Source organism: Schizosaccharomyces pombe (genome assembly GCF_000002945.2).
Source record: "Schizosaccharomyces pombe strain 972h- genome assembly, chromosome: II".
Taxonomy (NCBI): Eukaryota; Fungi; Ascomycota; class Schizosaccharomycetes; order Schizosaccharomycetales; family Schizosaccharomycetaceae; genus Schizosaccharomyces; species Schizosaccharomyces pombe.
In genome coordinates, this window is record NC_003423.3 from 2,410,737 (window position 1) to 2,434,230 (window position 23,494).

At 36.0% G+C, this 23,494-nt stretch overlaps 10 protein-coding genes, 18 long non-coding RNA genes and 1 other non-coding gene across 29 annotated transcripts, besides 1 other annotated feature; 10 read left to right on the top strand and 19 right to left on the bottom strand.

Moving 5' to 3' along the window:
* Positions 1–259: 259 nt before the first annotated feature.
* Positions 260–668, bottom strand: SPOM_SPBC1921.04C (uncharacterized protein; the record flags this gene model as incomplete). Its single annotated transcript, NM_001021905.3, has 1 exon — positions 260–668. One exon carries the CDS (start codon positions 666–668, stop codon positions 315–317), a length of 354 nt encoding a protein of 117 aa, NP_595997.1. The 3' UTR covers positions 260–314.
* sno20 lies at positions 454–625 on the top strand. Its single transcript, NR_197141.1, has one exon. It is a non-coding gene; the product is annotated as a box H/ACA small nucleolar RNA 20/snR35 (small nucleolar RNA).
* A 12-nt stretch (positions 669–680) lies between the features above and the next one.
* Positions 681–1,790, bottom strand: SPOM_SPNCRNA.1510. The gene has a single exon (NR_150398.1). It is a non-coding gene; the product is annotated as a non-coding RNA, possible alternative UTR (long non-coding RNA).
* Positions 1,791–1,882: 92 nt separating this feature from the next.
* SPOM_SPNCRNA.5643 lies at positions 1,883–2,122 on the bottom strand. The gene has a single exon (NR_194995.1). It is a non-coding gene; the product is annotated as a non-coding RNA (long non-coding RNA).
* Positions 2,123–2,226: 104 nt separating this feature from the next.
* On the bottom strand, positions 2,227–3,761 carry SPOM_SPNCRNA.5644. Its single transcript, NR_194996.1, has one exon. It is a non-coding gene; the product is annotated as a non-coding RNA (long non-coding RNA).
* On the top strand, positions 2,242–5,805 carry ape2 (aminopeptidase Ape2). Its single transcript, NM_001021906.3, has one exon. The coding sequence runs from the start codon at positions 2,771–2,773 to the stop codon at positions 5,417–5,419; it is 2,649 nt and encodes an 882-aa protein (NP_595998.1). The 5' UTR covers positions 2,242–2,770; the 3' UTR covers positions 5,420–5,805.
* On the bottom strand, positions 3,864–5,425 carry SPOM_SPNCRNA.5645. Its single transcript, NR_194997.1, has one exon. It is a non-coding gene; the product is annotated as a non-coding RNA (long non-coding RNA).
* Positions 5,643–6,006, bottom strand: SPOM_SPNCRNA.1511. The gene has a single exon (NR_150399.1). It is a non-coding gene; the product is annotated as a non-coding RNA (long non-coding RNA).
* SPOM_SPNCRNA.5646 lies at positions 5,906–6,675 on the top strand. The gene has a single exon (NR_194998.1). It is a non-coding gene; the product is annotated as a non-coding RNA (long non-coding RNA).
* pvg3 (galactosylxylosylprotein 3-beta-galactosyltransferase Pvg1) lies at positions 6,172–7,761 on the bottom strand. The gene has a single exon (NM_001021907.3). It carries the CDS (start codon positions 7,564–7,566, stop codon positions 6,430–6,432), a length of 1,137 nt encoding a protein of 378 aa, NP_595999.1. The 5' UTR covers positions 7,567–7,761; the 3' UTR covers positions 6,172–6,429.
* Positions 6,765–7,946, top strand: SPOM_SPNCRNA.1512. Its single transcript, NR_150400.1, has one exon. It is a non-coding gene; the product is annotated as a non-coding RNA (long non-coding RNA).
* Positions 7,947–7,955: 9 nt separating this feature from the next.
* On the top strand, positions 7,956–9,713 carry SPOM_SPNCRNA.5647. The gene has a single exon (NR_194999.1). It is a non-coding gene; the product is annotated as a non-coding RNA (long non-coding RNA).
* On the bottom strand, positions 8,002–9,309 carry sgf29 (SAGA complex subunit Sgf29). The gene is made up of 2 exons (NM_001021908.3): positions 8,797–9,309; positions 8,002–8,695 (listed from the first exon to the last, which is right to left on the bottom strand). Exons 1-2 carry the CDS (start codon positions 9,243–9,245, stop codon positions 8,410–8,412), a joined length of 735 nt encoding a protein of 244 aa, NP_596000.2. The 5' UTR covers positions 9,246–9,309; the 3' UTR covers positions 8,002–8,409.
* hob1 (BAR adaptor protein Hob1) lies at positions 9,527–11,540 on the bottom strand. Its single transcript, NM_001021909.3, has 2 exons — positions 10,191–11,540; positions 9,527–10,122 (listed from the first exon to the last, which is right to left on the bottom strand). Exons 1-2 carry the CDS (start codon positions 11,520–11,522, stop codon positions 10,054–10,056), a joined length of 1,401 nt encoding a protein of 466 aa, NP_596001.1. The 5' UTR covers positions 11,523–11,540; the 3' UTR covers positions 9,527–10,053.
* Positions 11,541–12,023: 483 nt separating this feature from the next.
* On the top strand, positions 12,024–13,793 carry nfs1 (cysteine desulfurase Nfs1; the record flags this gene model as incomplete). The annotated part of the gene is made up of 1 exon (NM_001021910.3): positions 12,024–13,793. One exon carries the CDS (start codon positions 12,024–12,026, stop codon positions 13,527–13,529), a length of 1,506 nt encoding a protein of 501 aa, NP_596002.2. The 3' UTR covers positions 13,530–13,793.
* SPOM_SPNCRNA.5648 lies at positions 12,063–12,374 on the bottom strand. Its single transcript, NR_195000.1, has one exon. It is a non-coding gene; the product is annotated as a non-coding RNA (long non-coding RNA).
* SPOM_SPNCRNA.5649 lies at positions 12,630–13,012 on the bottom strand. Its single transcript, NR_195001.1, has one exon. It is a non-coding gene; the product is annotated as a non-coding RNA (long non-coding RNA).
* SPOM_SPNCRNA.5650 lies at positions 13,184–13,525 on the bottom strand. The gene has a single exon (NR_195002.1). It is a non-coding gene; the product is annotated as a non-coding RNA (long non-coding RNA).
* Positions 13,679–14,788, bottom strand: bdc1 (bromodomain-containing protein 1). Its single transcript, NM_001021911.3, has one exon. The coding sequence runs from the start codon at positions 14,735–14,737 to the stop codon at positions 13,838–13,840; it is 900 nt and encodes a 299-aa protein (NP_596003.1). The 5' UTR covers positions 14,738–14,788; the 3' UTR covers positions 13,679–13,837.
* On the top strand, positions 13,824–14,181 carry SPOM_SPNCRNA.5651. Its single transcript, NR_195003.1, has one exon. It is a non-coding gene; the product is annotated as a non-coding RNA (long non-coding RNA).
* On the top strand, positions 14,375–14,892 carry SPOM_SPNCRNA.5652. Its single transcript, NR_195004.1, has one exon. It is a non-coding gene; the product is annotated as a non-coding RNA (long non-coding RNA).
* Positions 14,893–14,937: 45 nt separating this feature from the next.
* SPOM_SPNCRNA.5653 lies at positions 14,938–15,159 on the bottom strand. The gene has a single exon (NR_195005.1). It is a non-coding gene; the product is annotated as a non-coding RNA (long non-coding RNA).
* A 75-nt stretch (positions 15,160–15,234) lies between these two features.
* Positions 15,235–15,600: an LONG TERMINAL REPEAT.
* On the bottom strand, positions 15,264–15,825 carry SPOM_SPNCRNA.5654. Its single transcript, NR_195006.1, has one exon. It is a non-coding gene; the product is annotated as a non-coding RNA (long non-coding RNA).
* Positions 15,786–20,986, top strand: rkr1 (ubiquitin-protein ligase E3). The gene is made up of 2 exons (NM_001021912.3): positions 15,786–15,859; positions 16,049–20,986. The coding sequence occupies exons 1-2, from the start codon at positions 15,831–15,833 to the stop codon at positions 20,850–20,852; spliced, it is 4,833 nt and encodes a 1,610-aa protein (NP_596004.1). The 5' UTR covers positions 15,786–15,830; the 3' UTR covers positions 20,853–20,986.
* SPOM_SPNCRNA.5655 lies at positions 16,264–16,571 on the bottom strand. The gene has a single exon (NR_195007.1). It is a non-coding gene; the product is annotated as a non-coding RNA (long non-coding RNA).
* On the bottom strand, positions 20,391–21,099 carry SPOM_SPNCRNA.572. Its single transcript, NR_150943.1, has one exon. It is a non-coding gene; the product is annotated as a non-coding RNA (long non-coding RNA).
* Positions 21,100–21,299: 200 nt separating this feature from the next.
* cmc1 (cytochrome c oxidase assembly protein Cmc1) lies at positions 21,300–22,746 on the bottom strand (the record flags this gene model as incomplete). The annotated part of the gene is made up of 2 exons (NM_001021914.3): positions 21,300–22,544; positions 22,603–22,746. The coding sequence occupies 2 exons, from the start codon at positions 22,744–22,746 to the stop codon at positions 22,374–22,376; spliced, it is 315 nt and encodes a 104-aa protein (NP_596006.1). The 3' UTR covers positions 21,300–22,373.
* Positions 21,406–23,155, top strand: SPOM_SPBC21D10.08C (uncharacterized protein; the record flags this gene model as incomplete). Its single annotated transcript, NM_001021913.3, has 2 exons — positions 21,406–21,491; positions 21,542–23,155. 2 exons carry the CDS (start codon positions 21,406–21,408, stop codon positions 22,287–22,289), a joined length of 834 nt encoding a protein of 277 aa, NP_596005.1. The 3' UTR covers positions 22,290–23,155.
* Positions 23,129–23,433, bottom strand: SPOM_SPNCRNA.107. Its single transcript, NR_149915.1, has one exon. It is a non-coding gene; the product is annotated as a non-coding RNA (long non-coding RNA).
* Positions 23,434–23,494: the final 61 nt, after the last annotated feature.

Here is a 23,494-nt window from a genome sequence, read left to right on the forward strand (position 1 = left end):
CAAAATTACTATTTACAATTTTTTATTATTAACTAACAATATGATCGCCTGCACCTTTATCAATTCATATCATAAAAATATGTACTTACTTGTGAAAAAATGCCTGCTTATTTTTTTTATTTTCTATCCAGTATAATGCTCAATTCTGCTCAGTTATTGATGTAGACAATATATATAATATATACGTATAGAATAATTAATTGTTGTATAACAATGAAGGGTCAACTTAAAAAATGAAAGGACTAAATTTCTACAGAAATCGATTAAAAAAGTGTTATTTTATTTTCATTTATTTATTTTGAACAGCACTTGTTTTATACTTTCCTTGACATTATCGTAACCTCAATAGGATAATAACCTGAAAATGCAGCAAACAAATTACTTAAAAGGGTAGGGTTTAAAAAACAGTCACAAAGGTCTATAAACGTGAGTTTGTTAAGTTGAAGTTTCCCTATCGTGCGGTTATATACCGACGCCCACAATTCGTGTTGCTCACTTTTCTTTTTCTTTTTCCATGGAATGGTTTGAGCGTCATACGTGGGCCAGAGCCATATTGGACATCTTAGTGCCCTTACAGGAATAGTCATATTGATACTTTTTCTGTGGGTCGGTAGTTCAGATAGCTTTTTGCTTTGTAGTATAAGTTTTAAATTTTTTGTATGACTCATTAATGTTTTTTAATTCATTTTAATATTATTCATGTTATGTGTTGGTTGTATTTGTCTGTCTTGTGTAAATTTTGGTTGTATTCGTGGGTTTTAAAAACCTGCTGTTTACTTAATTTTGAATTATCGAAATTTCTTCCATTTTTTAGTGTTATAGGGACAGCTTGTTTGTCGGACAGGATACTCAATGGGTTTAACAAGCTACGTTCATTTCTATTTTGTCACTATTATGGCTGTAATGTGAAATATCATAGTTGATTGTGCCGTGGATAAAAGAAAAAATCCTAGTGTTCTTTGCTCTGTCTTCTCCACGGGTATTAACAATGCACATGCTGTATGTCGTTTAACGTTTAGATGCATTTCATATTTGTTCACCTTATCGTTATCTCTGTTGTATCTATTAAGTTCCCACACTGGGGCACTAAAATGGTGCGGAAGGATCCTATAATCGTAGGAGTCGTTGGTGTTTCTCTGCAATATCCGAGGATCTTATCTTATAAAAGGAGGTATACGGCACATTGCAAAAGAAAGTCAATTATCAAAATTGTATTGTAATTTTGTTTCCAGACAATTTTACCCTTGTTTATTTTGTTACGGTAAGTATTAAAAAATATGATGTCGGGAATGAAGAAACGATGAGAGCGATTAAGTGACATACAAACGATTTATTAGATTGGAATTGAAATTTACGTTCGTTTGGCGTAAATTCTATGATCGTGCTACCAAATATGTAGAAATAGACTTTGGTATTAAAGGAGGATTGACAATAAGCGAGTCGAGCAGTAAGTAATTATATTCTTGGGCAAAAATTTTTTTGTCATAAGACATGCACTGCCGATTTCATTTTTCTTAGGCAAAGTAGAAAAGCTCCGCAGCAATCTTAGAAAGAAAGGCAGTTTGTAAATAGAATCAAACAATCGTTACCACCGATGAGACCAAGTATTTTTGGCTTGGACGAGCTTTACTGTTTTTGAAGACCAAATATTCTAAGCCTAATAAAAACGCCTTGCTATGTGAGGGATAAATCTTTTTTTTCTTGTTACAAGTCTTGCCTTGAATTGTCTATTCTATTTATCGACGGTAATTTTAGCGCTTCGGAACCAAGAAAAGTGATGTAGTTTTTTCTGCACAAAACGGTAATATATTTTTGCGTGGTTTTATTCTAAACATCGAAAAGCTCCGGTTTCTTTAACTATCTCATCTTCCACTGAGTGATAAAGTCACCAACATTAGCACATTCGGGGGATTTTGAAATGTTTTCTCTCAACTGTCAAGCTACAAGATGTGTTTCTTCTTGTTTTACATTTAATATTTTTTATCTTAAAAAAGCAGCAGAATTCATAGCATCAATCAATATCTAACTAGTTGCTTCTGTTTTTGTTTTAAGGAGAGCTCGTTTATACTCCCTAAAATCACCTTGGATATGGGATTTCGAGTCGGTTACGACATTGGGGTTTATCATTTGTTGTTGTTACTTTAAAATAAGTTGTTTATGATACTTATGTTACGTGAAGAAACTATGCTTACTCCATCAGACGCTTATATATCCTGGGCACACACACATAGTGCTTTCACCAACCTTCTACTTACACCAACTACCTACTTAACCATCTTCATTGGCAGCTTAGACCTATTACATCTTTTCGTCGTTTAGTGTCTTTACGTTTTTCGTTTGTTGCTTGGAAAATATCATTACGTTTAAGTGTGTAATCGTGTGCTTTTCAGCGTTGTTGGACAAATTATCATCTGTTCCATCCCGTTTCCCATCGTTCTCATTTCCACAGCGTGGAAAACGACATCTACATTTCTTTGACTATTAAAATTTAAAATTAACGTTAGGTTTTTTAAGATTAATTAAGGAGTCTGTTGAATTACTCTATCGATCGTTATCGGCTGTTTGTTTGTTCGTATCGATACTTTTTCTAACTAACTGACTCATCGTTCGTAATTCCATCTTCCTACGGTTTTTGTACCATTATTTAATTAGTTGGCAAATTCTTCCTTCACCTTTCCCACTATCGTATCACATTTGCTCTATTCAGCTTCATTATTGCTCTGGCTAGTTTAGCTGTATTGATTTTCAGCGTTATTTTTCTTTTGTAAAAATGCAAGTCACCATTCCTAAATCTACTTCTAAGGAAGACGATAAAAATCGGAATTTGCTTCCAAAAAATGTTAAACCCATCCACTATGATTTGAGTTTATATCCAGATTTGGAGACGTTCACTTACGGCGGTAAAGTCGTCGTTACCTTGGATGTACTTGAGGACAGCAACAGTATTACTCTACATGGCATTAACCTTCGTATTTTGACGGCTGCGTTAGAATGGGGCAGCCAAACCGTCTGGGCCAGCGAAGTCTCTTATGGGGATGAGCGTATCGTTCTTCAATTTCCCTCCACTGTCCCAGCCAACTCTGTTGCTGTTTTGACGTTGCCTTTCACTGCCCGTATTTCCAGTGGCATGGAGGGTTTCTACCGCTCTAGTTACGTTGACAGCGATGGTAATACCAAGTATCTTGCCACGACCCAGATGGAGCCTACTAGTGCTCGTCGTGCTTTCCCCTGCTGGGATGAACCTGCTTTGAAAGCTACCTTTACCATCGATATCACTGCTAAGGAAAACTATACTATCCTTAGTAACATGAATGCCGTTGAGGAAACTGTCAAGGATGGTTTGAAAACTGCCCGTTTTGCCGAAACTTGCCGAATGTCCACTTACCTTTTGGCTTGGATTGTTGCCGAACTCGAATACGTTGAGTATTTCACCCCTGGCAAGCATTGCCCCCGTCTTCCTGTTCGTGTTTATACTACACCTGGGTTTTCCGAACAGGGTAAATTTGCTGCGGAATTAGGTGCTAAGACCTTAGACTTCTTCTCTGGTGTATTTGGCGAGCCATATCCTTTACCCAAATGCGATATGGTTGCTATTCCTGATTTTGAAGCAGGTGCTATGGAAAATTGGGGTTTAGTTACCTACAGACTTGCTGCCATCTTGGTTTCTGAGGATTCCGCTGCTACTGTAATTGAACGTGTAGCCGAAGTTGTACAACACGAATTAGCCCATCAGTGGTTTGGTAATCTTGTTACCATGCAATTTTGGGACGGCTTATGGCTTAATGAGGGTTTCGCTACCTGGATGTCATGGTTTAGCTGTAACCATTTTTACCCTGAATGGAAGGTTTGGGAATCTTATGTTACAGACAACCTTCAATCTGCTCTTTCGTTGGATGCACTTCGTTCCAGTCATCCTATTGAAGTTCCCATTATGCACGATTACGAAATTAACCAAATATTTGACGCTATCTCTTACTCTAAAGGTTCTTGTGTTATCCGCATGGTTAGCAAGTATGTTGGCGAAGATACGTTTATTAAGGGTATTCAAAAATACATTTCTAAGCACCGTTATGGTAACACAGTTACGGAAGACTTATGGGCTGCCTTGTCGGCAGAATCAGGTCAGGACATCTCTTCCACTATGCACAATTGGACTAAGAAGACAGGTTATCCCGTGCTATCCGTTTCTGAAACCAATGATGGAGAGCTTTTAATTGAGCAACATCGATTTTTGTCAACAGGAGACGTTAAACCCGAAGAAGATACTGTAATTTATTGGGCCCCCTTAAAACTTAAAACGATGAAGGATGGTAAAGCAGTTGTTGATGAAAAAGCTGTGCTTTCAGACCGATCCAAGAAAATTAAAGTTGATAAAGAGGCTCTCGAATCTTATAAGCTAAACTCTGAACAATCTGGTATCTACCGTGTTAACTATTCTGCCGATCATTTAAAGAAGTTATCTCAAATTGCGGTTGAAAAGCCAGATTATCTTAGTGTCGAGGATCGTGCTGGTTTAATTGCCGACGTCGCTTCTCTCTCGAGAGCTGGCTACGGTAAAGTTAGCAGCACTTTAGATCTTATCAAAACTTGGAAAGACGAGCCTAACTTTGTAGTCTTTGCTGAGATGCTTGCCCGCTTGAATGGTATAAAGTCCACTTTACGTTTCGAAAGTTCTGATATCATTGCTGCAATGAAAAAGTTAGTTCTGGAGGTTTCTGCTACTAAAGCCCATTCACTCGGCTGGGAATTCAAGGCAAATGACGATCATATCATTCGCCAATTTAAGAGTACAGTATACAATTATGCCGGTTTGTTTGGTGATGATAAGGTGGTTAAGGATGCACTTTCCAAGTTTGATGCTTACGCGTCTGGTAATAAGTCCGCCATTAATGATAATTTGAGATCCGCCGTATTTAACATTGCAATTCGTTATGGTGGTGCTAAGTCGTGGGATCAACTTCTTGAAATTTATACTAAAACTAATGATCCTTATGTCCGTAATAGTTGTTTGAGAGCCTTTGGTGTTACTGAAGATGAAAAGTATATTCAAAAAACTTTGGATTTAACCCTTGACCCTATTGTCAAGGAACAAGATATTTATCTTATTTTGGTTACATTGAGTACTCACAAAAACGGTGTTTTGGCAATGTGGAAGTTTGCTACTTCTAACTGGGATAAGTTGCTTTCAAGACTTCCTGTTGCTGGTACAATGCGTGGCTACGTTGTGAGATTCGTAACAAGTGGATTCACTCATGCCTCCGCTATTGATAAAATTAAGGAATTTTTTGCCGATAAAGATACGAAGTTGTATGAACGTGCACTTCAACAATCTTTGGACACTATTTCTGCTAATTCAAGTTTCATCGACAAATCACTGGATGATATCACTCGCTGGCTTAAGGAGAATCGTTATATGTAAGTCTTTGCATATTTAGAAACGGTATGTGGTGAATGCTTAAATTGTGGCATTTGAAACTGTCAAGTTGATCACCATGTTTTTATGAACGATGACTACTGCAAGTTATGTATATACTGATGGACGACGCCTTTACTTAGATTGCATACATCTATGAAATTTTGATTTTTGAAACTGACGTAAAATACATTTAAAGTTTTATAAATTTATGTTATAACAGTATGTTGTTTACTCCACACTGGCACTTTACTATTTTCAGTATACACCGACATCAACTAAAGGTGTGCAAAACGAAGGTGAATTACTGAATATTAACTGGAACTAATGTAACTTTAATTTCAATCATATAATAAAACGCTAATATAATAAATTTCTCGTATCGTCGGCCCTTACGCCAATCGCCTAAATTAATAGGACATAAGAGTAAGGTTCTTTATCAACGAGTTTTGATCTCGAGGTCGCAAAGTCTAAAAAGACTCTGGCAGTAGCATACGTACTAATTCACATAACCACCGTGGCTGACCCCTTAACTTTTTGATTAAAGAATAATGTAGCAAGCGCACTTGTTTATATAGTAAATTACATTTTTTAATAGGGTAGGGTTGTGACTACCTTAACGACTCGGAGCTGGTACTGTCATATCGCTGGTTTGAAATAACGAAATTTAAGGAGAAATTTAGCCGATTTCAAGGAATATTTTGATTGTATCTACATTTACTTGAAAAGACTTAATGTGTTTGTTGCAGATAGATGAGCATCGATTATACTTATATTTTTAGTGACTCAAAAAATCTCTAGCTGGTTTAAAAATGCATAAATTAAAAAAAATTAGAACGTAGAAAGAACTATGTTAACAATAGATGGCGGTTAAAACAAATTGAGAAAAGATTATAAAGAACGAAGCATTAGTAGATATGAAACATGTGTAAACGTTACGTTACGCACGGATCAAATAAATGAAACATAAACGAAGAATAATGCATATGCAAAGAATAACGATAGAGGAGAAACGATTAAACGTCCAAAGAAGGTAAAGGAATTGTTGCCTGAAGACACGAAAGTCGTTCAGTTTCTATCAAGGCACTGCAATTGGCACGATGTTCATACATTTTTTTAAACCAATTGCTTACCGTCGACAAGAGAGGGATGCTTTTAAGCTTATGGACGGCAATGGCGTCAATGCGTAAATAGCTTTGACGATAATTAAAACCTTCGTTGGGTAAAATCAAATCATACAATGTGCATTTAGAGAATTCCGCATTTTTTACATTACCGGAAAGGTAAATGCTATAGCCGGTCTGAGCATCTTCAAACGGAATAATAATATTACGGCGTTTAGCCACCTCATAAGCCATATCAGGAGATACTATATAGAAGAACCCGCACATGTACGGGAAGTCACGAACAGCGGTAGGTAATTCTCTTCGTGTGCAATCCCTTCCAAAATAAAAGCGGCTTTTCCCAACGTGCTCTTTCAACATTTCAAACAGACGGGGTAAATTCAAGAAAGAATCGTCATCGGCTTTAACAATAAAATCGTAGTCATGCTTTGGCTCGCCGAGATCTTGGAATTCCTTCATACCAGGCAACTCATATGTCTTAATACTTTGATTATATATAAAACTACCATGAAACTGAGTGCTGGGCATTATAAGATTATCTGCAAGTTCAGAAAAAAGAGGAAACGGCTGGTAGCCCTCTAAAAATGTTTGGAAGTATACAATGGACTTTCCAGCATCCACATTCTCCGGAATAGGTAGTACTGCTAAGTCACCATACGTTCGCTGCTCTTCGCGAATGGTAGCTAATTCCTGCTCATTCTCAGGTAAACCAAGGATAAATCTAACATCCACAGTATCATTTACGGCAAACTCCTTAATATATTCATTATAGTCGGTACGTAAAAAGTTACGCCTATCCACGTTCTTAGCTTGACTAAAAATCCCCAAATACAGTTTGAAAGGTCTGTCGTTCGCATGGGCAAGCGATTCATTTTGCTTAATGAAGGGATCTAAAAACAAATTCTCTACGTAGGCGAGTGAATGTTCTTCGGCCTGTAGACGATTTAGTACAAGAAAAGCAAAGGAAAAAGTAGCAACACCGGCAATTAGCACGTAAAGAAAAATTTTTTTTTTAGAATTTGAAAACATAGTGAAAGAGTTTAATTAAACGAGCACGTTGCGCCAGGAGGTCAATTAGAGAGACGTGAATATTAATTGTCCCTTTGAATAAAAGAATAAAATAAAACCAAACTTAAAGATCGTTGAGAATTAAACAAAAGACTCCTTGAATATATGAGCCAGCAAACAGAATATAACTCTGAAAGGAGTATAATGTTTGGTTCTGAAAACAAAGCTGTGCTTGGTGCCATATTCACGTCCACCATAAATACGCAGTCATAATGTAACCAGAAGAGCAGCTACTCAAACCCTTAATGCCCTCATAGCGTTGGTAACTATAAATGCGTTAACTATATATACCGGGTTGCTACATTTCTTTATCTCAGAGTCCATTAACCAAAGGATTCATACATATACAATTTTTCTATTTTGTTTATTTTTATGAATAATTTAATAGGAGATACTCGTTAAATGAACTTAGTTTTAGTATTCAGTTTCCTCTATAGGTGTTTGAAATTTTTTCTAGACTGTCATGTTACTACTATTTTTTAAAATTAGATTCCTTGCAAAATGTCAAGGAAGCAAGCAGATTTGGCGTACATTAGCAATGTTAGATGTGCAACACGATAGAAGCAAGTACTTTGAATGAGCCCTTGTCTTGGCTTAAGTTATTAACATGCGTTAACGCCATTAATATATAAAATATAAGGAACAACTCAACATCACAATGAATAAAAAAAATGTTAAATCTGAGTTATGCATATTACAGATAATGTCATCAATTTTTTTAAATGCTGTGAACCTAATATCGAAGTGAATAAAAATAACCTTTAACTAATACCTCCTAAAAAATCTGAGTAAAACGTTCCAGTTTTAACCATTGTACTCTAACACCAAATGACGCTCTACCACTGTTTCTTTCCCAACTTCCTCTTCTCCTTCAAATCGAAGTTTACATGATCCATCAGGCAGAGTGCGAATGACTTCTGCCCGATAAAACGTAGTAGTTTCAGGATATCGAGCTAAAACATTTGTTTTTGGGCTTATTGGGGGTAAAGGAGTTCCTTTTGCAGGAATTTGTATAAGATGATTAGCTGTAGTTTTATAAATTTGACCTGCATTACCGTCATCATCCGGTTCTGGATCCTGCACTTCAAATCTATGGTTTTGTTAATATACTGGTAAAAAAATATTATCAACATATAAGCTTAGAAGTAAATTTGAACTCGCGACTGACAATATTTGCTTTTGAAAACTCACCTCTGTTTTGCTCCTTCTCCAGTCACTTTAATAATGATACATTGAATCCAATCACCTCCCTCGTTATGCCTCGTGTATGGTAACTTGAAAGCTACAGACATGCCAGGTGTAAAGGTTACTGTATTTGCTGTAAAGCTTGTTCCTCGGTTTCGACGACTTCTCGTCAAAGGACTATTTGTAATTACAGGTTTTTCATTGGCTTTTTCGAGTACATTAATAATCATCTCAAGAGATTGCATTGTATGCTCCAATTCTTTTTTCTGTTCTTCAGAGGTTTGAATTCCCGCGTCACACGCTTTAATTCTTTCTTCAATTGGATTATCGTCGCCATCAACCGTTTTATAACATTCTTCTTGTTTTATTAAACTAGACCGAATGGGATTTAGGCTTTCATGAAATTTAACCCACATGGATGTCACATCCTCTTCAGCATTTATGGGGCGTACCATAATATCCTGTAACTGATATTCTCAAACAACACTTTTCATCATCCAATTTCCTTTGGTAGGTGCTAACTCACTTACTAGATTGATTTGCATGATACTATCAGCTATGCAAATTACTTTATTACAAATTTCATTAACACTCGATATTGTATTTACCGTATCGTTGCTGCATTAGGTTACGTAGTTAACTATTCACTTAAGTCATGGAATACTGTCTGTTAACGAAGTTCGTTAAACGATTCTCGTTTAGCAACGACTCTAAATACTGTATGTCGTATATTTCCTGCTAGAATACATCAATTCCGATTGTTATACTGTTGAAACTACAAATCCCAAAAAATTCAATATCACAATGAAAGCTCTAGTTCGAATCATGTTTTGCTTCAATCCTAGCTAGCACTGTTAAAGTATAGATATAAGAAAGGACAGCTTTGTTGATAGACTAGTTAAATTAAAATAAAAACAGTTAAACGTAATTAATATATATAAGTTTACGTTATTCAAAACATTTCAAAAAATGTGCTACTCTTTGAAGTACACGTCAGTAAGGAAACACGTTGATAAAAAGCCAGTATTCAAACATAGACAGTGTTAAATTATCACTGGAGATGATGATGTATGGAATACATGTCTAAATTTAAGCATCATAGTTAGAACGACAAAATTGATAGAAATTGAATAGCAGTGTAAAACTTGTTGAAGCGCGCACACAAACAGTAACCTGTAACAACAAGTCCTATAATCAAGCTTCTATATTGACTTCAGTAGGCAGCGAGATTTTAAGACACATCTAGGTAAATTTAAAAACGCTTTATTCAAGCTGAACATAATTACCAGGAAATTGACCTTGTGCACCGTTAAGTCGGCCAATCCACCATTCCTAAAATATATATTAGTAAAGTCCTTGTTTAATAAGAAAAAAATGAAAATTTAAGTTTAAGTACTTACATTTTGATTATCAGTACGTGAAACAACTTCGATACGATCGCCAGCATGAAAAGATAAATCTCCGGCTGCTTGGGCAGCATAATCATATAAAGCAACAACATGCTCTGCGGCGGGAGCCGCAGCAGGTGCAGGCGCTGGTGGAGGTACGGGAACTGCGGCTGCAGCTGCTGCTACCGGTGCAGCAACAGGTGTGGTCACTGCCGCAGCAGCAGGTTGAGGCATAACTGGAGGGGGAGGAAAGGCCGCTTGAGGGTATTGAGCAGCTGCTGCTTCAGTTGTAGTAGTGGTCGTCTGAACAGTTTGATAACCTGCACTTGGGGTAGAATAATCGGAAGCTCCGGCAACCGATGGCGTTGAGTATGGGGGTGGAATATCCGTAGCTGTCGAAGAGGAGGGTTCGGCTGCTGCTTCTTCACGCTTTGACGAAAAGGAAGAAGAAGAAGAAGCAGTTGCATCTTTACCACCCGGTCCCATACCCGGTCGTTTATACGTCGGTTTAGCGGTCTTAAATTTAGTAATCGTCAAAGCCTCTGCGCGATCTTTAACATCGCCGCGTCTTCTTTCGTACGATTCCAAAATATCGGTATTGAAATCAAAGTACTGAATTTCGCAGTGACTCATCTTTTCATAAAGAACGTAATAGACATTTAATTGCATATAGTAAAATCCTTGGAATAAGGGAGCAATGAAGCTCTGAGCCAATGCAAATAGTTTAGGTAACTCCTCCTTCAGCATTTCATTATAATATTCATATTCTTGGGAAGATTGTTCAAAGGCGGTTTCAGCTTCATAAAGCTTCTTCTCATCTTTAAGGCTTTTATCCTTCTTTTCCTGAAGTTTCTTGAAAGATGAACGATGACGATCATAATCCAGCTGCTTATGATCGCGTTTCAACAAAAGCTTATCTACATCCTTAACAATCTTGAGCAGTTCACCAGTTGGATTGACAATGCGAGTGTTGATAACATCCATTTCAGAAGCCAAATTCTTTTGGAGATCGTATACAATTTCCTTGTAAGCCTCGGCAGCCTCAATACCTTCCGCATTGCCTTCTTGCTCATACGATTCAGGATCCGAAGCACGCCCACTAATAGGCTTGTAAATTTCAATACAAGCATCGGCAAATCCAATTTGATGATTCAATAACCCATTAATAGCATCAGTATACTTTTTGGCGTCTTCAGCCAGCTTTTTCGCTTCCGTTTCTAAAGACTTAAACCGTCTTCCAGCATCCTCATAAATAGGATCTTTGGTAATCTCTCCAACATTAAACTTGCTGCGTAGAGTCTGCGGCGTACGCGCAAGTGCCTTTGTAAACCCTTTCCAGCTCATCAAGTAATTCTGGTAGTTGGTATGTCTGACCCTTTCAAATTCCCTTAACCATCCTTCTCCGTATTCACGTAGCATACTTCGCAGCAATGCTGATCGTTTCCTGTAATTGTGCCGAATCGCAAATACAGTATACTACGCAACGTCTCGTTATTTTTATTTTTATTTTTATCTAGATGAGGTGAAAACATAGTAAATATAAGGCAAACATTTGATTTTAATTTGCTCGTCTCTATGCTCTTTATTACAGTTTTTATTCGATTGAACAGTGTCTCCGTCGTTTACGATGCAATGATAACATACTGATAATTGCGCAGCTCTACATGTATTGGGTCGAAGCTTAGTTTTGGTTGGTTTCAGATACGCCGCCAACCAAAATTTTTATTAGTCAGATCGCAAAATTTGAACTTAGCAACTGCCAAATTATTTTAAAAAGGACTTGTTTCTTGTTGTTTAGGAAATAAATAAAGAATTAGCAAAATTTCCTCTATTTTGGAAACAACCATGTCCAAAATGGGAAGTTTGATGCTTTCTAGAGCAAGATGCCTTCTTGAACTACGAAGTGCTTTATTTTTTGTCAAGCGAGAGAGTCAGGATATTAATAATGTTAGACAGAGTCTTGGAGTTTACGGTAGGTCGTTTATGACTTCCAGTCGTATGGACAAACCTTCAATGAGCAATAAACCTCGTGAACAAATGTACGGGCTAGGAAACATGACGGCGGTTCAAGAGCCCATACCGGAAAATTCTTTGAAAACAGTAACTTTGGATCAAGCACAAACCGCTGCTAGTACGGTTACGGGATTGCATCCTATATATATGGATTTTCAAGCTACCTCTCCTCTCGACTATCGTGTACTAGATAGTATGCTTCCCTTCTTCACTGGAATTTATGGAAACCCACATAGTCGAACACACGCCTATGGCTGGGAAGCAGAAAAAGCTGTTGAAAATGCACGCCAAGAGATAGCATCTGTAATCAATGCTGATCCAAGAGAAATTATTTTTACATCTGGCGCAACTGAATCAAATAATGCTATTTTGAAAGGTGTTGCCCGATTTTACAAAAGTAGGAAAAAGCATCTTGTTTCCGTTCAAACTGAGCACAAATGCGTTTTGGATTCCTTACGTGCTCTCCAAGAAGAAGGGTTTGAAGTTACTTTTCTACCTGTTCAAACTAATGGCCTTATTAATTTGGATGAATTACGTGACGCCATACGTCCTGATACTGTTTGTGTAAGTGTAATGGCCGTCAATAATGAAATTGGTGTTTGTCAACCACTAGAAGAGATTGGCAAAATTTGTCGACAGAAGAAGGTTTTCTTTCACTCAGATGCTGCTCAAGGATATGGAAAAATTGACATTGACGTCAATCGAATGAACATTGATTTAATGTCTATTTCTGCTCACAAAATTTACGGCCCTAAAGGAATTGGAGCCGCTTATGTTAGAAGACGTCCTCGTGTACGTTTAGAGCCGCTTATTAGTGGTGGAGGTCAGGAACGAGGTTTACGAAGTGGTACTCTTGCTCCATCTCAAGTAGTGGGATTTGGTACTGCGGCCCGTATATGCAAAGAAGAAATGAAGTATGATTATGCACATATTTCCAAACTATCCCAAAGATTAATAGATGGCCTTCTTGCAATCCCATATACATCTTTGAATGGCGACCCTAAATCTAGATATCCAGGTTGTGTCAACATTTCTTTCAATTATGTAGAAGGGGAATCGTTGCTTATGGGTTTGAAAAATATCGCGCTGTCTTCTGGTTCTGCCTGCACATCCGCATCTCTAGAACCGTCTTACGTTTTGCGTGCAATTGGTCAGAGTGATGAAAATGCTCACAGTTCTATTCGTTTTGGTATTGGCCGATTTACAACTGAAGCCGAAATTGATTATGCTATTGAAAATGTGAGTAGACAAGTTTCTTTCTTAAGGAATATGAGCCCGTTATGGGATTTGGTTCAGGAGGGTGTCGATCTTAGTACTATAGAATGGAGTCAACATTGAAGAACGCTTAATTTTACCTATTGAAGATTTTATTTTTTTTTTATATGAACGTATGGAAGTTGAAACTTTTTACCAGCTGTTATATAGTTACAAAAAACTAAATTGTAAATTATCTCATACTTGATTTGAATCTATACGAAATAAATACACGGTTATGATATAAAAAAAAACATAAATTTGATAAAAATAAAATATAGTACCATTTAAAAAATATGTACCCCCAAGTCGTCAAAATTATAGCCAAAAAATGATATGAATCCAAAGCATAAACAAAAAATGTTAAGGAATATAATTAAAATGTAAAACACTCATTGAGAACGGGTACTTGCCTGACGATAAATATCGAAAAGCTCTTCTGTGTAGCGAAAACATTCATCTCCCCATATGGACATGGCGTTGGCTGGATCGCTGCCATTGTACATTTTACAATTAGCAAAGATTCGAAGAACTTCTCGATACAATTCATCCACTTCCGTGATGTTACCCTCTTTGATCATATTCTTCAATGTTCGTAAGTCTTGAGGTTTATAAACTAAAGAATCGTAATCTGGTGCCTCTTTACGATTTACAGGATGACTAAAAGGTGCTCCAAACCTGTGATTAGAAATATTGTCGAGCATAGGAAGCATTGCACTTTGGAACTTTTTCAAAGACTGCTTTTCTTCATTAGACAGGGCAGCGCGCTTTTTTGGAGTCTTAGTTGTGGGTGCAACTTCGGGTTCGATATTTGCAGGAGCTGCAATCTCTGGTGTTTTCTTTCTAGAACGAAGAGATTTATTAGCAGCCTCTACAGGAGCTTCAGTTTTCGCTTTTTTTGCTTCCTTGTCAGCTTCTTCAAGTGCGAGTTGATCCTCCACAGCTTTTGCCTTTGCCTTTGCAACCTCTTCATATAAGCTTTCCAGTTTTTTTTCACATCCCTGTATCTCTTCAGCCAAATCCTTTAGGACATCGTTCCGCAGCCTTTTTCGTAGATTTTTTCGAGCATCATTATCGTTTTGAGAAACTTGGTTGGAGAGAAGCTTTGAATCAGATTTATTGCTATCATGCATCCATTCCTCGACCAGATCCTTTAATTGATCTTGTTCAATTGGCTCTAAAAGCAGGCTGCTTTCTGCCGTTCGATTGAAGAGTTCTTCGTTGGGAGCATTAGGATTTTCTTGCTGAATATCAAGATATTGTAAAACAGCAACCTCTTGAGCAATATTCATTATGCACTATACTTGCATCATCTCCACTAATTTTACAAGACAAGACACGGTAGAAAGGGAGTCCTTCTTTTCGTAGTGTACTACCTCCTTCATACGGCGTGCGCGTAAAACCTAAATTCTCGTTAGAGATTGCTGTAAAACTTCATTAACGCAACAATGCTAAATAATTTACGTTAGTTGCCAACCTTACACATGTTGCATATCTTAATAATTCAATGTCTTAGTTTGAAGACTTCTATAGAATTGCAGTTTGTCAAATTGTAATTGATTCCTATGATACCAGTGAATTATGTTCTATAAACCTTTTGCGTAAAATCTTTAAATTTTGCTGGATAGTCACATCATACTAACCAAGTTTCCAACGTTTTCTGTAACTAACGCAATATTGAACAGATCGCAATAAAAATCATCGTATTTTTACTGCATCCTTAAATTAGATAAGGTATTTTGTAGATGACACCGTTTGATAAGTTACTTTAAATAAGTTTTGCGATTGCAATTAAAGAATCTGATATGTAAGCTACGCAGTTTGGTATCTGATTTAAGGATACGTAGAACTGCGGTGAGTTTTCCTTGTGATCTATTATATTACAATACACAGGTTGTATAAGTAGCAACTGAGTATAGGTATTGTATTAACTGGGTTATAATGTTACCTATCACTAATATAGCTCATAACTGAACTGAGGAACGAGGTTCAGCAGTAGCTCTATTTATAGTATTCAGATAATATTGATCTTAATAGATTATCATTAAGATCAATCTCCATATCGTATCATACATGGTACGATATATAATTAGAACATGTGACATATAGTGATACGCAACGTAGTGTATCATAGCGTAGTGTAGTATTGCTGACATGATATACAGTTTAGCAAGCTACTTAATTCCTTTTCCGTCATCACAAATAGTTAAGCTTTAAAGTATCAGTTTATAAAGCATTGCATACCACAATGAATTGCTTAAAACAACGTTATCAATAACCTATGATAACGTCGGACAGACTGATATCTGATTTCCTTTGTAATTTTTCATTCTTTGTGCCAAATTGATCCGCTGCATTCCATTGCATTGTAAACTAAAAAAAAAGATGAAAAAAAAATCTACGGATTTATACGGGTAAGTAAAGATGTGAGAAGATGGTAACAAAATGGGTTTGCACACAAAATAGGGTCTTTCTCATTGGATATATGCAGAACACCTATGTTATTACAAATCCATACTTTTCCATATTTTGGGGAAGTTTGTTTAAAAATACAACGATTCTTTTTTCTTTATGTATGTGCCGAAATGCTAATCTCTTTATAGCCGTAAAAATCCCGGGATGCAATCGATGTCAGGATCGTTTTCATCCTTGCAAATTGCGTTGGATGAGTCCAGCTCAAATTTTAGTACGATATATGAGCCTCCAGACTTGTCTGGTTTAGACGCAGAAATGATTGTTATTGTGAAGAATTTGCAAAAGCGTGACATCGTAACGAAATGTCGAGCTTTACAAGATTTAATTCAGTGGAATGACCCATCACAGTTTGACAATGAACAGTTTCTAAATGCTTTGGCAGTTTTATTTCCTCGACTATCTATAGAAGTGGAACGACATGTGCGGTTAAAAATCTTTGTCTTCATGTCTGTTCTATCTTCTGCGCTTCAAAAAAAACTTGCACCATGGCTCAAATTCTATATCACACCTTGGGTTATGGGTTTTTTTGATTCAGATCGTGCAGTCTCTGTATCAGCAAAAGACTCTTTTAAAAATTTACTCTCCGAAGAAAAGTGGCCCCATGTTTGGCTGAAGTTTGGATCTACTATCGCACCTATAGTCACTGATGTTTTTTTACATGAAGACAAAGAATCGTTAACGGATTTGCGTTTTTTTTCAAATGAAGAAGCTGAATCGAAAGTTACCAGAGTTAAATCTAGCTGTCTTCTGACCCTTTCTTTTCTTTTCAAACAGACTGCCGATTTAGAAAATCTAGAGACAGATAAGAAGATAGATAAGCAAACCTTTAAGTCATCTCTTTACGAGAACTTGTCTACACTTTTCAAGTCTGACGAATTTTGGTCTTTGGTTTCCTCACCTCAGGATGGTGTCACAGTGAGCCTGAGCGATTTATTGCTCATTATCTTGAAGTATGATAAACCTTTTGTTACCCAATATAAAGAGAAATATTTTAAACGTGTTTCACGAATGATTTCACGACTAACTAGTTTGACCTGCGTCCCTATGCTTAGGCTTCTTAGTAACATGATTTCTAATTTCCCCAACGAGGTTCACCAATTTGCAAATGATTCAAAACGTCCTCTTTCAAAGTTGTTCTCAAATTTGATCACCAAGCGAATCAGCCTTCCTAATTCTGGGTTTTACACATCCTTGCTGAATTTGTTTAAAAGTATAGGCGCTATGCAGCTCGTTCCTTCCATTGAAAGTGTAGACGAATTGTGTGATGCATTCTTAGAAACTGCAAATCAAGAACAACGTTTCCTATCTACTGAAGTTTATGACTGTTTACTCAATTTCTTGTCATTTGTTTATACCGATTCTTCCGATCCTCAAATTAAGGATCATGTCCGTGACCGTTTAAGGACTATATTTACCAGGTATTTTAAAGGTGAATTTGTTCTACGCTGTTCAACGTCTGATTTCGATCATTGCTTGCAAAGTGTATTCGATAAAAATTCAGATTTCGCCTCGCTCTGGAACGAAGTGTTATTTGGTTTCTTTAATGATGAATCTATGGACATTGAAACTATCCCATTTGATTCTTTATCACGTAACTTAAGCTTAACCGTTCAAACAGTTTTATATCTTAAAAATAGAAATTTTCAAACTGGAAATGAAGTCATGTCGATTCTGGGACCTTGTTTGTCATTTTTAATGAAATTGTCTACCCACAAAAATGAACGTATTGCATGTTTATCGGCATCCCAGTTAATAACTGTTTGTCACATATTCAGTGATACTACATTGATTAAACCCGTTAAGGAACTTTTTCAAAAATATTTGGTGAATGATTTGCCTTCTTCGATTTTAAAGCTTGGGCCTCAATCTCCAGCCTTTACTTTGCTTCGTGATATTCTTTTACTTCTTAAAGATTACGCGGATCTCTCTGAGCCTTGGGAAAATGTTGCTAATCAATTCACAGTGTCCTTTGATGAACTGGAAAATATTAGGGTTTTAAATAGTCTTCCCTCTTTGTTTGCTGATGGAAAACTAAGGGGGAAAATTTCCTTGGTAAAAACATTAGTAGAATACTATGATACAGCAGTATTTGCTATTATGCAAAACCCAGGAAACGATTGGGATATGATAAGAGCGTGCATTGGGTCTAAGGAAATCCTTGTTCCAGAAGAAACGATTAAAAATATTTTGTTTACGACCTTGGAGTATTTTCTTACGAATGATTGGGTTGATAATCATTTGATTATTTTGTGCGCATCATTGCATTCTCTGAAAGCTCATCTTCCAACAATATTTGATGAAAATAAATCCTTGTATTCTTTGCTTCCTGTGATCCTTTTCAGTAAACCAGAAGATGATGGCCATGTTGCAGCTCATTTTGAAAGTATCTTCTCCCTATTGAAAGAGAAAGCATTAGAAGATTCCGGTTTTTCTCTTAAACTATGTTCAGAAGTGCAGGAATGGTCATTGAATAAGGTTTTGAATGGTTCTATAAATGAAAAGTTAGCTGCTGATAAGTGTGTTCTTGTTTTCAATTCGTTTGGAAAACTCCCTTCAAACTTCTTTACGTTTCCTGCCTCTTTTTGGGATGCAAAAATATCCTCTTGCATTCCTTTTTTCTCTAACAAGTTGTTCATTGACCAAGATTTTATTCTCGGATTTCTAGATTTAGTTGCCTCAGAGCCCATAAATGTTGATATGACAGACGTAGGTACTCAATTTGTGCATATATTCCATGCCTCCTTATACACTTTATATTATGTTGAAACTACCGGATGCGACGGTGATGCTTTATTTAACCTTACGTTTGCTTATTTGTTAATACGAATTTATTTACAAAATGGCATACAAAGCATAATTGATGTTCCCATCCGAGATGCTGGAATATTTGTGGAATCTTTTGAATGCTACTTCAAAGGTGAAGTGGTTAAATTTATGCGCGATAAGGATGCTTTGACAGTATTAAATGAGCTTTTAATTGATGATATAGATGGGAAAATGCCTGTATTGTTTAAAAGATTTAAAAATTTGTCATCTGCAGAGAATACTACTTCTTTTTCTATATTTGCCGCTCAAGGGTTAACAGATTTTTTGATTGTTGTCTCAAATTTGTTAGAAATGGATGAGAAACACGTTGATGTTGTTTTAGGAAAGCTGGGCTTGAGCTCTTCAAAATCCCCTATTTTCGTATCTTCTATTTTAGAAGGATTGAAGCCATTAGAAGTAGATTCTGAAATTATTCAACGAATTCGTTTTAAAGCAGTAAACGATCTAACAGGTAAACTTCACTCTGCTAATGAAGTTTCTAAGTCTCTGTTGATTTTGAATGCGGCTACCACTCAACAGATTACTGAGAAGCCCCTTCTTCCTATCACAAGATGCAGACTTTTTTTGGAAAATATTACCAATTGGTGTTCTGAAAGTGGAATTAAATCTTTAGAGCTATTACCTGTTTGTTGCTTTCTTCGTTTCATGTACTATTTTTTACCCACTGTTTTTTCGTTATCTGGTTCTTATTGGAATAGCATTTTCGATTATATTAAATATGCTATGAAGATGTCTGTAGTGGATGCCCCAATAGTAAAATCGTTTGAACTATTTGCTCTTCGACTTTATAATGCTTTATCCAAGAACTATGAAATGAACTCTGATATTAAAGATTGTATTGTTGAGTCTAATGAATCCATGAATTATCTTTTGTTGAAACGATTTCTCTTTACTCACGAATCTACCCTGAGAAACTCGGTAACCGCACGTATGTGTAACCAATATTTGGTGAAGCTTTTAGAAAACTGTCCAGGGAAGGTTGTTCGCAGTTTTCAATATCAAGAGTTTTTTCCATCGTTGTGTAACTCGAATGATTTGCAAATGGAGTCTGTTTGTATGAAATTTTTACGCGAAAAATTAAGTCATGAGCTTAAGGAACTTACTGTTTACTACATGGTTGAAAGTGATTACGAACCTGATGTTTCATTATGCCCAGAACTTCTATCTCTCGCTATTGATTTTCCTGGAGATCCGTTTGTAATGGTAAGCAAAATGGAGAAATATGAACATGCGTTGCGTGTGTATCTTTTAGTTTGGGATCTTATCTTTTATCATTTTGAGGAAACCACTTACAATATAAAGCTGTCAATTATTAACCAACTTCATGCTATGGATTTATTACGTCCTTTGCTTAATACTTTAGTTGAAATTCTTAATTTATCATATGACAGGCCAATTAACGTTGATAAGTATCCCAAAATTGATTACAACCTTATGGATTATTCCTCTGCTACAGATCGTATTCGATGTCTTGCAATTCATATCTATTATCAATGTCTTAGACATCTTTCTTCTTCTGTTAGAAGTTATTGGTCTGAAGTTAAGAATAGAGCCTTCACTTCTACTGTTGAATCGTTTACAGGGTACAATGTTTCCCCGCTGTTGATTTCTGCTTCCTTAGACGATGTGGAGAGATCAATTGAATCCGAAGATTTTCAATCTGTTGGTGATGTTAATGTGAAAGTTAACAGAAACACCAGAGAGATATCTTTCATCTATAATGTTGATGAGCACAAACTGGAAATGGCCATCAAAATTCCCTCTGTATATCCCCTACAAAATGTTCAAGTAGAAGGAATAGAAAGAGTCGGTGTTAACGAACGACAATGGCGCTCATGGATTTTGGCTTCTCAAAGTATCTTATCATCGCAAAATGGCTCTATCACTGATGCGTTACTAGTTTTGAAGAAGAATATATCCATGCACTTTGAAGGCGTTGAAGAATGTGCTATTTGCTATTCTGTCTTGTCTGTGGAGCGTACTTTGCCAAATAAACGATGTGGAACATGTAGGCACAAATTCCACGCATCATGTTTATACAAATGGTTCAAATCTTCAAATTCAAGCCGCTGTCCACTGTGCCGCAGCAGCTTTACATTTGTTTAGGCACTTTAAAAAAAAATTGGTATTTTAATGGTGTGATATCTTTGGTTCTTTTTTTTTATGATACATTATAATGAAGTTTAGTGTTATTTAGTTACTAGTGAATGAATGTGTCTGTTTTGTTTTGATCGTTAAAAGTTTATACGAGTTTAGTGTTTGTTTGTATGCAAAGTCGATTACCTGATTTGAGTTTTATTGTAGCTAAAGTCGAAAATTTAAATGTCCATTGCTTGAATAGAATGTGAAAATGAGAACTTTAATAACGACTGAAGTAAACAAATAATTTCTCAATAAAATTCCATATAACTGATTTAAAAAATGTAAGTTATTTAAGATATTTAAAGAAACTTATAGTATAACAAGGTTTTTGTTATTGTTTGTGTTTGGTAGATTAGTGTACGCAATGATTCGAGTGTTTACTTGCTAGGAGCTATAAGAATAAACAGCTAGTAAAAAACCGATATCATTTGTTATGACACAACAACTACACCTGGTTTGTTTTAAACTTTTATTCAAGACGAATCCTACTAGAACAACGCACATTAATAACAGTAAAATGAGCAACGTGGAACAACCGTTTATGCAAGGAATAGATGATGGGTGGAATTTAAAAAACTACCTAAACATTCAATCCACATCTCTGTAAGCATTGCAAACTTTAATTACTAGAGAGAATATACTAACCTGCAAAGTTGTTTAGATAAACTTTGCAATATCTATACTCAAGGTCAAGATGAGAATGAGGATGCAAAAGAATTGCAAGCCATCAAAATCAAAATAGAGTGGTGTAAAGATACAAGCGTTTTGCTTTCCTCTATATGTGTGATGCTCCTTGATTCAATCCACGATTTTCTAGTACAACAAGGAAAGATCACTAAAGAATCAATAAGCAAAAGAGATTATAGTCATGAAATTACAATTTTTAACTTCAAATACGCTCAACAAGAGATGCAAAATGAAAAGCTTTATCATTTTGCGAAGCTTCTTGAACCCGCACTTGAGAGCTTGAAGGTGACAAACAATCATATCACCCATGCAACAATTGTCGGTCAGGTTTCTGGCAGTGAACATAACCTCTCAACGGCGATTGAACAAGTAGATGTTATTGTTAATTACTTTTATGATTCGTCAGAAAAGTTTCTCGAGTTGGGCAATAAAGTGCAGACTTTGGGTAAAGCAAAAAATAAGAAGCATTGGCTAGGAGTTTACCAATCTTTTGGAAAGGCTAGCGTTGATCAAATTCAGAAACAGCTCGAGTGTTACAATGTTCGTATGATGGAGCTTAACAAAACGGATGAGAACAACGAATCTGCAATCTGTGAAAGTCAAGCATCGAGTAAAGAAGACGAAAGGAGCGATAAAACGACAAGTTCTAGCAAAAAGAAGTCGTTTACAAAGCTGATTTCTAATAGTAGGCTGAACCTGTGGAACAAGCAATAGATAGATGGCCGGTTTTCACACCATACTATACTAATACGATATTGTAATTAAACAAAAAAGCGGGAATTAATCTAATTTTATCAATTAATTGTTATTATCACCTGCACCTTCATTAGCATGAGATTTCTTTCGTTCTTGCTGTAAAATACGGTCCGTGAGAATTCGCTCTTCAATCTCTTCCTTTTTTCGATTTTCCTCAATTACTTTCTTACGCATTCGCGCATTTTCTCTGTTCAGTCTTGCTTTATCGTTTCTCTTTATTTCATAATTTCGTTAAAACCAAAACAAATGTTTATTTTACCAAATCACTTACATCTTTCGTCAAGCAAGCCTTTAACTCATACTTAATGGTGTTGCATTCTCCAAAAAACTTCCCAAAACTTTTATGACATTCTTCTAAAGCCCTGATTAAATCGGCACACTGTTTTTGATTATTCACATCTAAATGTGGATGCATAGCGAAGGAAATGCGGATGCAAAATAGCGACGCAGCAATTAATTTGCGTTGCCTATGAAATATGGTGGAAAAGATACTTGACTTTCATGATGCGTCTATAGCAATGGCTTCTTAATGGAAGAAAACGTATAGAAAAAACGGTAGTGACCCTATGTAAAAGAATTTTTTTTAATTTACATGCTATTATATTGCGAACATGGTGACTTATTCCAGCTAAGAAGAACCATTTTTTAAGTAAAATACATGATATTATTTTTAGTCTTGAATTGCCTGTTGGCATATTACCAATATTAAAATTCAATGAAAACCAGAGGAAATAAATGATGTCGAAACCAAAAAGTTGCATTTAAATGCTACCTTGTGTAAAACGTATGAACAATTAGTAATATTATACTTATTGGCATTTCTATGATGTTGTTTGGTTATTCCTCTATTTAACTATTTATATTATATTTCAGACAGTTGCGGAATTGTCGTTTGAGATCCTAACAAAGAGATAGACATTTACGAGAGCAACTAACTAACTAATCATTACCTTAAGTAAAATTTTTTTTTACACAAGCTTGAAAACTTTTTTAATAAGACTTGTGAAATTAATTGATTGTGATGAAACTTTGGCAGATTTTTTCAATTGTTGATATATCGTAATTGATTGCCGACGACTTGATTTACAATGTTATTCTTTCAAAAATCAAATTGACATGGTTTAAAAAAAAAGTAGATTCTATAGCACTCAATAATTTACATT